The 14,385-nt window shown below is 48.7% G+C and overlaps 1 protein-coding gene across 5 annotated transcripts in view; it reads right to left on the bottom strand.

Moving 5' to 3' along the window:
- The window catches only part of FMNL3 (formin like 3), a 51,244-nt gene that overhangs the window by 19,449 nt on the left and 17,410 nt on the right, over positions 1–14,385 (bottom strand). For all 5 annotated transcript variants that reach the window (XM_012761540.2, XM_012761530.2, XM_012761510.2 and 2 more), the window contains exons 2-4: positions 3,133–3,216; positions 1,026–1,106; positions 670–746 (exon numbers count right to left, since the gene is read on the bottom strand). In XM_012761540.2, coding sequence (XP_012616994.1) covers positions 670–746; positions 1,026–1,106; positions 3,133–3,216 — 242 coding nt within the window. The remainder of the gene's footprint in view (positions 1–669; positions 747–1,025; positions 1,107–3,132; positions 3,217–14,385) is intronic.

The raw sequence follows: 14,385 nt of genomic DNA on the forward strand, positions 1-14,385 counted from the left end.
ACCTCATGCCATTAGCCCTCTACCCGCTTAGCAATTCCTGGTTCTGCAGGCAGAGACTGGAAAGACAGACACAGCTCCTAGAGGCCCTGTTGATGGGTTGGCAGCACCAGCCTGTGAATCCAAAAAACATTCAGCTCCTGCCTCCCTGCCTTGAATCTTCTTTCTTGGTATTTCAGGAAGCTGCTTCTGCTCCTGAACTAAGACTATCTTTTCTCAAACAAGCAAATAATCCTGGGCACCAAAAAGCCCACAAAGTTACCAAATAGGAACGAGGTCTCAGTTATCCAATGTTGTGTGTCCCCCCCCCCCACGCCCCCGCCAGCCTCCTCTGGGCCTCGCTTGGCCTAACACCAGGCCACAGGCAGACTCCAGTCTCAGCTGCTGTGGGAATGTCTCCCACTCAAAGCCACAGGCTAAGGACCCCATGAGAGGCCCCAAGCTTGCCAGAAGCATCCAGTCAGCAGCTGGCAGGGGTGAGAGGGAGGGAAAGCCAGAAGAGGAACAGTCTGAAGCTCTGAAAAGCCAGAAGCCATTCAAGAGGCAGCTCTGCCCTGTGGCAGAGAGCATAAAGGACAAACCATCCTCAGAAGACACCAGACCCCATTCGGCCGCCAACCACCAGGTTGGTGGGGCCAGGTAAGGAGGCCGTAGTGGCCAGATCCAACTCACCCAATGTGGTTGGTGCGAAGGGAGATCTCCAGTTCTCTTAGTACTTTGGTTGACTCCTGCACTCTTCTCCTGAACTTCTGTAAACATAGAATTTTCTGTCACTGATGGAGGCCCCCAATCCAACTTTATAGTACAAACAAAAAGGGTAGAAAAGGAAAAGGAAGGGATACAAGAGAGCAGTTACAGACCCTCCCTCAATCACTGGCCAGCCACTCCAGGCCCCTGGCCGCAGAACCCAGAAATCCAACTCCTATTGCTCAGAAACAGATTCCAAGCCACAAGTCAAAGGTTGCTCCCAATCCCCACAGGACTTTATCAAGGGCAGCAAGACGGGGCCTCTCTGCCCCATACTTCACCTTCCGAGTTACACTGGGGTCCAAGAAGCTCTGGAGTTTCTGGATGTAAGTGTGGGGAGGATTCTTCACCTGGAATCGTTCCTGCAAGGGAAACACTTGTATGTGGACATACACAGATGCCGGACATCCGATGAGGGCCCTGAGAAGTGGGGCACTCGTAGTGTTCAGTGGGAGGGGACTCAGCCTCCCAAAGTTGTCACCTGGCTGTAAACATCGCCCAGACCCTTCCATGACACAGTATCCCTGGGCTTTTCCCATCTGTTGCCATTTTCTCCTCCAATTAGTGCTCCCTGAGCCTAAAATATTTTTCTATGTCAAAAATTATTTTAAGAGGCTGCTGCTTGCTAAGAAGATGCAGGATTACAGAGCTGTGAACAGTACCCAAAATACAGGTATGGTTGGGAAAGGCTGCTCACTGCCTGGCCAACTGATGGATGGCGTCAGGACGGCCAAGGGGAGAGGTGCCTGGCCTCACAGAGTCCAGCTTTCTCAGCCCTGAACCCTGCAGTCAGGACTGGCCTGGTTTTGCAGTGTAGACACACAGCTCAGGGCTACAAACACACTTTCTGCTTCTTGCTCAGGTCCCAAACCCCAACAATCCAAAGCAACCTCAAATGCTGACAGCTGCTTTCAGCAAGACGATCCCTTGATCCCCTTCTACACAGGCACAGGACCGTGTCCTCTCTCTGTTGTCCCAATCCCTTCAACTCACCAAGAAACTCAGGGAAAATCTCTCTGGCCCTATAAAGGCCATCACCACTAAGCTATCTAAAGTGCTGGGGGTGGAGGGGCTGGAAAAGGTCCAGGAGAATGGTATAATGATAGACTGTTAGAAAATAGAACCTAAAAACAAATGAAAGAAAGAAAAGTTTAAGAAAGAGTTGAAATTATGTGACCTAGAAAAGACTGAACGATTATCAATTAAAGAGCCTCAATACCAAAAGGCGACTATTCCCCAAACCTCAAGCAGGTGCTAACCAACCTCTCCTACTACAGTACACAAGGACATGGGTCTCAGTTGCAGAAGAAGGGACTTGGACTATCTAGGATCTCTGAAGCAAAATCCCAGCTCAGGTCAAGCAGTGTGCCCTGGGGAGGCCACGGAACAGAACCGCCAGCACAGACTTGGCATCCGCTGGCCCGAGCCCCGCCCTGGCTCCATCACTCACCAGCGTTAGGCAAGTTGCCGTGCCCTGGATTCTTCACCTGTAAAATCCAACAGTGCCCTCCTCAGAGGGTTTTTGTGAGGATGAAATGAGGTATTTCAGAATGTGTACAGTATTTGGTCCACAATAAGCACTCAATAAACGTTAGCTATTATGATTTTGTTCAGGGCTTGAATTTCTTGTTCATGACAAAGCCCCCATGGCGAAGTGCTGAGTGCACACACAGCCCACTCTCTGTGCCAGGTACTTCCAACCTTTCAAGAGATAAGGAAGCAAAAGCCAACTGTCCCAGCCCTGTAGACAGGCCTGTCTGAGTTCACAGACTTATGACTCGTGATCTTCATGTGTACAGGGGAAAGAGCCAGGTTGTAGGTGTTAGAATATCTCGATTCTGAGCACTGATCTCTAGTCTCCTCCAGCTCTAAACATTACCCTGCAAGGAGAGCTTCCGGTTCTTGGCTGCTCTGAGATCTGGGAACAGAGGAACTAGGGCTTCTCAATCCTAAATCCTAAAGGAAACAAGAAACACCCTGCTATCTGCCAGGTATGGGGGGGAGCGAGAGATGAACGGTCCTTTGGAGTACCCTGGCAGGCACAGCCCTAACCAGGGAAAGGCAGAAAGAGGCTTTGCTGGGAAAACCACTAAATTCCACAGCCAACGTCTGACCCTACACTCCAGACCTACAGAAACCACCCTCACACCACTGCCCACTGGTAGAAATCAAGACAGCTCTTGGCGGGAGCTGCAGGGGAACATGGCCTACCGGCTCTGTCTCTGTCATAAGAGTCCTCTTGGAACAGAAAGTGAGCACAGACCGAGGCCAAGTCCAGGCCAGGATTCCTCAAGGGACTCAGGGCTGCAGTCAATGCCTTCAGCCCTGCTGCCTTGTCCAGCCCAAGACACAACTCCCCACCTTCCTGCCCTTTCGCAAACCCCATACCTGGTCACAGATCAGATCCCACTTCTTCTCGTTGTCATACTGCCGCAGGAGCCGGGCCTTGTCGGGAGGCAGGTTCATGGAGCTCTGAGGAGAGAATCTGAGTCAACGGGTCTGAAACCACCACCCACCTGGAGGAGAGAAAGGCCACATGTCTATACCTTTCCCTCTCCTGGGCCCTCAGACTTCACCTGACACTCTGTCGCCAAGAAGGGAGGCTTGGAAAAGAGGGGCAGTTCTGCCCCTGTTCCTATTCAGTTGAGCTTGGTAGACAATGTTTTCCAAACCACAGGTTGTGGAATCAATTTAGCGTGTCAAGATTAACTTTATTTTAAATGGACATGAGCAGATTAAAATAGAATAGAAAATACCAGAATTCATCACAATTAGGAAATATAAATAACGTTTCATGAAACGTTTGTTACTTTTATATTTCATGTATGTATACATATAGATGTCACACATAGGTCATGCTATAAAATGTTAAGTACAGGTCAAAAAATGAGACAGGTCCCAAAATTTGAAAGTCACCAGTTTAAAGCAGCAATTTTTTTTTCAATTCACCTTTCCCCATGACTTTCCTGCACCACACATTTCCGTGCGTAAATCCTTAGCCACTCACAGCCTCTGTAGATGCTGCAATTCTACCCTCCTCCCCATGTCAGCATACAAGTGATGAGATGGACATCAGTATAAAGATAACTACTCAAATTTTCTTACAAAAAAATTCACAAAACTCAAGGACTTTAATTATTAGTAGCAAATTACTTATGACACACCTCCCAATTAAGACACAGCAAAGTGTCCTGACCCCTTGTTGAAACACTCTGACATAAGATACTGAAGGACAAGACCAGGAGTCATTTTATTTTATTCATTACTGTTTGGTGAATGAATAAATAAAATGTGAGCAACTGAGTGAGTGAAGCCTAAGGCATCCATGTGGCCCCACCATGGCTACCATGCCAGGATACCCTCCTGCCTTTATCTTCCCCCAGCCAAGCCTATCTTCTCATCAGTCTGGCTACCTTTGTTCCAGGTCATAGCCCTTGCCTCTAAAGGCAGTCTGACACTTTTTTTTTTTTTTTTTTTTTGAGATAGAGTCTCGCTCTGTTGCCTGGGCTACAGTGCAGTGGTGTCACTGTACTGTGAATGAGTGGTAGGTCACTGCAACCTCAAACTCCTTGAGCTGAAGTGATCCTCCTGCCTCAGCCTCCTGAGTAGCTGAGACTACAGGCATGCACCACCACACCTGGCTAATTCTTCTATCTTTTGTAGAGATGAAGCCTCCCTCTTGCTCAGGCTGGTCTGGAACTCCTGAGCTCAAGCAATCCTCCCATCTCAGCCTCCCAGAGTGCTAGGATTTACAGGCATGAGCCACCATACCTGGCCAGTCTGACACTTTAATCAGACCACTGCACCTACCTCCCCCCTACTCCTGAATCAAATATGATGCCCCACTTGAAGTGTCACAGCTGTCTGATAACCTGCTTGACTTCCCACAGATGCATCCGCTTCCCCCAGCACACTGCCAGCCACCTGGGAGGCCTTCCTCTTATCTTTCTCTCCTTTACCTACTGTTTCAAGTTCAGCTCTAACTCCCTGATGACTCAAGCATGCCATTTGGCTTACCCCTGCCCACTCCTTGACATCCTCGTCCCTGGGGACATCAATCATGTGCACCCAGGGTCCCTGAGGAGTCACACAGCCCTGCACTGTTTCAGAAGCAAAAGAATCCTGGGAGGGGAGCCCTTCACTTTCTAAGGAACCGAAAGAAAATTCTTAAACATCATTTATTTCTGCAACACTATCCATTGAATGTGCTTATCTCACCCACACTACTAAACTACCTGTAAGCTCATCTAGCCCCTAAAGGGCTGTGTCTATTTTTACCATCTCCAACTCCCAACATGCACCTAGTGGGGAGTAAGGTGATGGCAAACCTATGGGTAAGAGCTCCCAGTTCCAAGATTTGGGCCCAGCTACTGGCTGGAAACAGGGTCACTATGGCTCAAAAAAAAAAGTAGGGTCTCTGGTTGGAGTTTACAAACAGAAGAATTCAGGGCTATTGAAGTGGCAAGTGAGATAAGAAGAGAAGAGACCACCACATCGAACCTCTCCCCATGGTTTCTGCTGCCCCGTGAATCTGCCTGAATTTTCCTAGGAAGGAGGGACTAACCGAGTTTTCCCCACAACCAATGTGGTACGGATGGCAAGATGAACAAATGCAAGCCTAGAATGTTCTCTCTGGAACTGGGCAGCACATCTGTGTGGATGGCAGGATGGAAGCAGGAGGCCTCAACAAAACAGGGCCCCAAGGGTCAAGGGCAGGCCCAGAGCAAGTCTCCAGCCTAACTGTGGCCAGCTGAAGCCAAGACAGAACTGAGCAGAAACAGTCCTCGGGACTGGTCCTGGCTCTGTGCACATTGCTGTCATCTGACCATCTCTCCTGTCTGTGCCATGAAAACAGTTTTCTGTTGTCTCCCCTGGAAGAAAGCTACGGGAGGGGGCAGGGGTAGCCTGTTGCTATTGTGGCACACTTTGCATCCTGTCTATACCAACTTCCTCCCTCAGCCACCACTGTCAGTGCTGTGGCTCACGCTTCCCCGCCAGGTGAACTGGTGAGAAAAATGCTTGGTCCCCTCTGGGTTTCAAAGACTGAGCAAAGTCATCCCCTTTGGGAACCCTAGCCTAAGAGCATGGAAGAGGCACATCAAGGACCTGGTCAAGGCCAGGCACGGTGGCTCACACCTGTAATCCTAGCACTCTAGGAGGCCGAGGCAGGCGGATTGCTTGAGGTCAGGAGTTCAAAACCAGCCTGAGCAAGAGCAAGAGCAAGACCCCATCTCTACTAAAAATAGAAAGAAATTAATTGGCCAACTAAAAAATATATATACAAAAAATTAGCCGGGCATGGTGGCACATGCCTGTAGTCCCAAGCTACTTGGGAGGCTGAAGCAGGAGGATCGCTTGAGCCCAGGAGTTTGAGGTTGCTGTGAGCGAGGCTGACGCCACGGCACTCACTCTAACCTGGGCAACAAAGTGAAACTCTGTCTCAAAAAAAAAAAAAAAAAAAAAAAAAAAAGGACCTGGTCAAGGTGGACCCCAGAGTATGGAATGGATGGCACAAGCATGAAGCAGCTCTGACCACAGGCCACATCCTCCTGCCTAGTGTTTTGGGTGGCATTCTCTAGACAGTGGCTGCAGCCTTCTCTGTTCTTTAGGGTGATGAGAAGAGGAAGGGAAAGTCCCCCAGGTTCCAGCACTCCCACAAGAAACCTATGTGTGAGAGCCACCTGCCAAGGGGGCAAGATTGGGCCTGGCAGGCTAGTTCTCTTACTGCCAGACAAGGGTGTCAGGGCTTCCGCCTCTACCTGATGACATGTGTGAGTCCGGCAGGGCCCCACTGTCCTGAGGAAGCTCTGCTTAGCTTCTTAGGAAGGTCAACTTCCTGAGTTCCGGGTAGGGAGCAACCTGACATGGTTCCGGTCTCAGTCAAAGGTTTGTTTCCTTGACATTTTTCCTCAGTGGTTCCACAGAGACTGTGGGCTCTCAGAAGGCAGAAGCTGAGCTGAGTTCTTGCTAACTCCTGGTTGAGACCCTTGCTGCACAGAAAGGGTCTGGGAAAGGCGCAAGCACTGGCGTGGGTGGAGTCAGGGGGCCCAAGATCAACTTGAGCTCTTCAGAGTTACTGAACCTTGGTGAACTCATCCACAAATTGGAGATCATCTCCCTACTTCACAGGGTTTTATGAGGATTAAATGATAAATATTTTATGTCTGTATGTGTCTGGAACATTGTGGGTGTTCAACACAATTCCCTTATCCTTCCGCCTGAAAATCCTGTGTATGTTCTGACATCCCAGGGACCCGTCCTCTCACTTCTGGGCTCTCTCTCTCTCTGCCTCAATCCTCTTTCCGCAACTGCTTCTCAGCACTCTGACTACAGACCAATCCTTTCCCCTCCACTGACCCCTCTCCAGCTTCTTCTCAGAGTAGGAAGCAATTTAAGTCCCACCACCCTTGGGGGGATGGGAGACCCCAAGGGAGTCAGGGACACAAGTCACAATCAAAACAGCCACAATAGGAGATGGGAGGAGAAGGGGGAAGATGAACTCAAACTGAAGCAACTCTGGGGCTGATTCCTGAATCGCAGGGCACCAGCGAGCAGTCTAATAATAAAAACCTATAATGGGAAGAAGCCAAAAGGCATGGGTCTGATGCTTCTCCTGCATGGCTGCTCTGGTTTGCTGCCAGTGTGAGGCCAGGCAGATTGCCCTGCTCTGGGGGTTCCCAGTCCCTCCGGTGAGGTTTCCTTACTCTCCACCCGACCCCTCGGCCCCAGGGAAGCCAAGGAGGCGTTAGCAGCGCTGGTCGCAGAGATTCCCTTCCCTTTCCTGCTCTGCGCCCCAGTCCAGTTCACCCCTCCTCGTTTCCTTCCCACTGCAGGGGAAGGGAAATGCCAGTGGGGTTTGGAGTTTCCTTCAAAGCTGTGGGCCCTGCTCTGGGACTCGCCCCTACTCTGCCACTCTTCTTGGGCCAGGCCTGGGGAAAACCCAACAAACAAATAGGAACGACCAAAAATTCCCAACTATTTCTGTTAGTCCCAGTCGGCCATGATAAATCCTAGCAGAGACAAAAATGGCACAACTTCTTTGAGAGACAGAGAAAGAAACGTCTGAAATGTCCTGGAAAAAGGACTGTGGAGGCTTTTGGGAAACTCCAGTGGGGGCTGTTTATTTTGAGCAAATATAGAAAGTGAGTGGTAGTTTTGTTAATGTTTTTCCTCTTGAAACCACCTCCCACCAAGTTTTCTATGGCTGGACACTTCTCCCAAGTGTGGGAGCCCCAGCCCCGTGCTCAGCCCAAGCAATGGGAAGCCCTGGGGAGAAGAATCTAGGACTGCCCTGCAGACAAATAAGGCAGCATGTGCTTCTCAACATGCTGCTGGGCACCTGGCTGCAGGTGCCACAAGTGCTCCCTGGCATCCACAGATCAGCCCGTGGGCAGAGGAGCAGAGATGGAAAGTGGTGAGAGGGCACCAAGTTTGGGAGTCCAGGAGTCTGCTACAGGAGCAGCTGTAACACTGTGTTCCCACCCTGTGTTCCTACTAGGATCCCCCTCACAAACCAACAAATCTGCCCCAGAGCCAATGGCAAAGCAGGCAACACAAGGCACAAGGGCCCATTACCAGCCACCAAAAGGACAGAGTGTCAGGAATGGCCCAGCCTGCCATCCACATGTCTCTGCTGGTGGGCAGCAGGCACAGCTGTGGCCAGCTGGGCACCGCTCCCAAAGGGCAAGAGCTCAAGAAGGTGGGAGGTACCAGCTCCTGCTGCCTTGGCCCCTTGGCGGCCACAGCCAGCCCTGCTGCAGTAGCAGCTCCCAGACAATGAGAGTTATTTTCAGCCAGCGCTTTAACGCAAGCCAGCTGGCCAGTGTGTAGGGCGGGAGTCGTCCTCCACCCAGCCCGCCCAGACAGCAGCCTGGCCCAGCCCACTGCCTATGCCGCTGCCACCTCCACGTCACTGTTTGTTTATCTCATTGTTTCGGCACAGCTTCTCCTAACTGCCCCCCAAAACTGCAGTCCTGTTAAAAGAAGACCAAAAAAATAAAGTCAGAGAGTTTGACCAGAGGTCCAAGAGTTAAAACTTTCAAAGGTCCAGATATGGGAAGCACAGCAGCCCCTCCAAACACCCACACTTTTCCCCGGCCCCGTGGCAGGCTGGAGTCATGCAGGGGAGGAAATGGAACAGATCAATGGCCAGATCCCACTGCAGCCCTCACAGAGCAAGGCCAAGCCTGGCTTCTCTGCCAACCAGGGAGATGAAGCTGACTGCTCTCCTCCCCCTGCCTGACTCCCGCCCATCCTCCTCTCCAGAGCTCAGGTTTGGAGATGATAACTTGAGACAGCCCAGAATGGGCCTGAGTCAACTGTGAAAGGTTCTGGGCAAATAACTGTATCTCCTGTGGCAGAAAGGAAATCACAGGAACAGTCAACGGCCTTTGGCTGGAGGGAGAGGCAGTCTCTGCCCTGCCTTGATGGAGTGGAGGTAAATACTTCATCCAGCCCCTGCACACCAAACCACTCAGAACAGGACGGGTGGAAGGCAGCAGTTACCTCCCTGGACTCTAGGCCTCCCAGCCTGGTTCTGCCAAGCTCCACAGCCTCACCAGTGCAGTCCCCACTACTGCCCATCTCCCCACCCTATGTGACCCCATGCACAGGAAGGGCGACGTGGGTACAATACACTGTAGCTACACACAGTTTTCTCTAGGCCTGAGCTGCCCTGTCAGGCGTATGGGAAAGTTGCTGGGGTACTGCATGACAAAAGGCATCAGAAGAGTAGGGGTGCTCCTTGACTTATGTGTCTGTTTGGCTTACGTCTGGCTTTTTGTTTTTGTTTAATTGAAGCTATCACTTTGGGGACAAGCTGCCAGGGAAAAGCCAGGTCTCACAGGCTCGGAACCATGTCTGGAGAACGTGCTTCTGTGGTCACTGATGACTCTATAACCAGAAATGACTTGCTGAGCAGTTTCAGGCCACATCCCTGAGCAGCCTGGAAGAAAAAGAAATGGATTCACCAGATGTCTCAGGCTGAGCTCTGCAATTCACACCAGGGAAGTCAGATGAAGGAAAGGTCTTCAAAGGCCAAAATCACTCAAAGAGATGGCTTTTTCTAAATACAATCACACCCCTGAGGCCTCTTCTTCACCCTAGAGGATTCCTCCACCAGATCCTGAGAAGGCAAAGGAAACTGACCATGTCCCCAATGCCAGTAAAGCCCCTAGTTCTACCCTCTGCCACACCGTTGACCTCCCACCTGACATCAGGTAATCCTGCAGATAACCTGGCTCCCAGACCCTGGCTGAGGCCACTCCCTTCAGCCTACCCAGTGAAGAAGTAAACAATCTGAGATAGGAGAGCTCCCGTTAACACTTCCCACCAAGCCCCTAGGCCCTAGCTAAAAAGCCACTGCCACAGCAACTTGATCTGTCTACTGGCTCCTCAGCCCCTCCTCGCGGTTAGCCAGACCCACACACTCCCCAGTTACGCAGAATGGAAACTATTCCACTGGGGGCAGCCGGTTTTCCAAAGCCAAAGAGTCTGGGGCAGAGCCTCACATTCTCCCCACAGCCAACCAGTGTCCTCCCTCTCTTCATGAGGTTCTGCCCTCCTGCCTGGGGACCCCAACAGACATTGCTACCTCTGAGATGACACAATATTCCTGGGGCTGCATCCCCATCACTCCCAACACCACAGCACATCTCTCGCTGAGGCCCAGGGGGTCTCCCTCCCAAGGTCTCTCATCTGTACACTCCCTTCCATCCCACTGTCACCACCTGGATGGCCCTTATTGCTCACCCTCGGCCCTCTGGGACAACGTTTTAGCTGGCATCCAGGACTTCCCTCCCTTTCCTTCCATCTTGCACATGGATGAAACTTCCAAACTTCCAAGCACATAAATCATGTTTCTTCTTGATTCAGAAACTTTTTTTTACTCCTTATCATTTACACAAGAACTTGAACTCCTTGGCCTGTTGCTCTTAGCAATTTACAGTAAGAGCTTCCAAGGTAAGATTCTCCCAGCCTGGTCCCAGTTTCTCTGACCAGCCTCATCCTCTCCTACTCTGCGGGCTGTCTCTCTCCTGGGACAGCCACTCTTGCCATTCCCTAACCCTAGCATTGTAACTGACATTTCCTCAATCTTTAGAATCCTTACCTATTACTACCTGACTCCAAATCCAACAGCTCTGTGACCACCCGACCTAAAAAATCAGCCCCTCTTCTGAGCTCCGAGTATAATCATATGTGAAGAATGATATGGCAGAGACCTGCTTATTGTCCCACAACCTCTTCTCCACACCTTCCTTAGTAATGAACCTCCAACGTTAAGCCTAGAATTAACACATTTCTCAGCTTCCCTTGAATTTAGGTATGGCTACATGACAGGAAAAATTAAATTTCTCCAAACACATACTCTTCTTTCTCCTGTCCTCAAGTTTTCTACTCCATTACACCCCAAAGAAATCCCCCCCTTTCCAACTGCTAGCCATGCCCCGCCTCCAATTCACAGCAGGTGAAATCCACCATCTCTAGCAAATCTTTCATAAGTGAGAGTAATAAGATCCATTTCTCCAACATTGCCTTCACACATCTACTAACTCTCTTGACTGTGTTCATGAAGTTGTCACTTACGGCTAAAGTTTCTTCGCCTTTTCTTGGTCATTCAATAAATATCCTTATCACAAATCTTAGTGACATCCCAAAGGCACAAACACAATGTAGTGGATAAAGCACTGACTGTGGAGCCACACTGCCTGGGTTTGAATCCTGGCTCCATCACTTTCTAGTTATTTGTTCTTGGGAGAATTATTTAATTTCTGTGAGCCTCAGTTTCCTCATCTGTAAAATGGAGGTAAGAATAGTACCTACCCCATAGGGTTGCTGTGATGATTAAATAAGTTAAATCAGAACCTAGACAGTATATGTTACACATAACGCTAGCTATGTCTTTTTGTTTGGGATTTTTATTCAACATTTAGCTGGGAAACACCTATATACCAAGTAGTAAGCTAGAATCTGGGTATAGCAAAATAAACAGGGCATGATCACTACCTTCAGGAAGTTTATATCCTGCCTGAGGAAAGTTAGACAAGCAAACCAGGGCTAAACACAGACAGCACTGCTCACTGCTGTGAAAGAGACACATAAGGCCCGCTGGGATCTAGGTAACATCTAACTAGACCAAGGAGTCAAGTAAGGCTTCCTGGAAGAAATGTTATAGGATTTAATTGAGTTCTCTGTTTGTTTGTTTGTTTTTGAGATGGAGTCTTGCTCTGTCACCCAGGCTGGAGTGTAGTGGTGTCATCATAGCTCACCACAACCTCCAACTCCTGGGCTTAAGCAGTCTTCCTGCCTCAGCCTCTTGAGTAGCTGGGACTACAAGTGTGAGCCACCGTGCCCGGGCAGGATTTAGTCCTAAACATTAAGCAGGAAAGAGTAAAGCAAAGGCAATAGAGAAAGGGAAGATGGTGATGGTGACATTCTAGGCAAGAAGAGAATATGTACAAATACGTGGAAGCACAAAACACCATAATAAATCCAGAAGTCTGTAAGTGATTTGCTATAATGGAATGAAAGTATGTAGGAGGAAATTACAGAAGACAGGAAACAAAGATGACAAAGGGTCTTATGAGCTAAAGTGAGTAGGTGGGCATAAGCAGGATAACGACAATAATAATAGTTACAATGAAAACAGTAATAATGACAAAAGCTAACCTTTATTGACAGAACTGTGATAAACACTCTATATGAATTATCTCATTTAATTCTCACAATGATAAGAAGTCCTATGAAGTAAGGACTATCATTATCCGTATTGTACATTTAGGAAACAAAAGGCTGTGGAACTTGCCCAGGATCATAAAGCGAGTACATGGTGGAGCTGGAATTTGAACCCAGGTTTGACCCCAAACCTTGAGATTTGAATCTCCCACAATGCCTCCTCTGAGACAATAAATTGTGTTAGCCCTTCTTTGCACCTTTCTAAATTGTATGTATCCTTCAGGACCAACCAATACAATTTCAACCTTCCTCATGAATCCTCCCCCAAACTACACAGACCTCTGCACACTCCCTTCTCTGAATTTCTGCAGGGTTCACTGCTCTTACCTCCCCTAGATCCTTTAATTACAAGATTTCTTGGGGAAAAAAATCATCACTTCTCTCTCATATTGTTACTCACTTTTCACATTTTGTATTATTTCCCAAAGGAGACTGCAAGCTCCTTGAGGACCCTACCTTGAATACACTTGTTCCTAGACACAGAAGCAGCTTAACAGATGCTGTGGCTGCCCAAGTGGACGGCAGAGGCAGTCTGGGTGGGGCCCAGCTCTGGCTTTCCTGGAGTCTCATCGTAAATCCAGGAGCTTATCATAAAAACCATAAAACTTAATGAATCCCTTCCTACTTCCAGACACATGTGGGAGGGGCATGACTTCTGCTTTATGGAAGGGTAAACTGAGGCTCAGAGCAGGCACACATCTGTCACAAGTCATCAGTCAGGGAGAGACACTACAAGTTCTGTCTCCTTGCTTTTTTAACTGCTCTCAAATAGGGGTACATCCTCAGTGCCTCAGTGCTTCTATCCTGTTCTGGGAGGAGTCATAAAGACCCCAGTCTGCTCTAGACCCATGAGCTGTGCTCCCAACGTTGTCCCCCATGCCTTTAAGGCTTAGAGCTTGACGTGGAGGTCTTGGCTACCCACACCCTAATGCCATTTTTCAGTTGTTCCAGCTTTTTTATATCTAGTTTGATTGTCTAGCCAGAAATAAACACTTTTTTGGAGTTAGTCTTCTGAGATTTTCCTCCCCACGACCTAAAGAGACCTCAAATCTTCTCTGCTTCTTGAAATGTCTGGCGTCATGTCATATTTACTCAGGGGCCAGAGATAGGTAGAAAAACATCAGAGCATCTCTTATACGCCAGGTAATTTTCTCACATTATCTCACTTACTGCTCTTAATAATTAATGAGGTAAAAGTTATTATGCCTATTTAACCAGTGAGTGAATTAAGAATCCAAGACCCAGCCAGGTGTGATGGGGTGAGCATGTCATCCCAGCTACTCAGGAGGCTGAGGCACAAGGATTATTTGAGCCCAGCAGTTCGGGCTGCAATGAGCTATGATTGTAGCACTGCACTCCAGCTTGGCTCACAGAGCAAAACCTTGTCTCTAAAAGAAAAAAACAAAAAAACAAAAGAATCTAAGACCAACTAGCTCAAAGTCACATAGAAAGTAGCAAAACCCATATTTAAACCCAGATATGCAGCCTCCAACATACAGGTTTTCTACCATGTCTTGTAGCTCCTTACAAAGCAAACAAATCTCCATTTCTAACTTGAAAAGGTCCACCTGGATTTGTCTGACTGGCTTTGGTTGATCATTAGACACCGCTTCACCAGTACAACTGAGTGAAATAAGCTGATGAGGTATACGTGCCGGACACCTGCAGGTCAAGCTTCACAGACTCTGCAGAGCATGGGGACAAGGAAATCATTCTTTTGGGCAAATCCCTTACATCTGAGTGGCATTTTAAACTTTCCAGAATGCTCCAAAGCACAGGTTTTGGAATCAGGGATGACCTGGATTTGAATTTTGAAAGTTATTAAACTTCTCTGAACCTCAGTTTCTTCAAATATAAAATATGGATTATATCTACCTCTTACTGATAACCATTAAGTGAAAGGATACA

Source organism: Microcebus murinus, chromosome 10 (assembly GCF_040939455.1).
Source record: "Microcebus murinus isolate Inina chromosome 10, M.murinus_Inina_mat1.0, whole genome shotgun sequence".
Taxonomy (NCBI): domain Eukaryota; kingdom Metazoa; phylum Chordata; class Mammalia; order Primates; family Cheirogaleidae; genus Microcebus; species Microcebus murinus.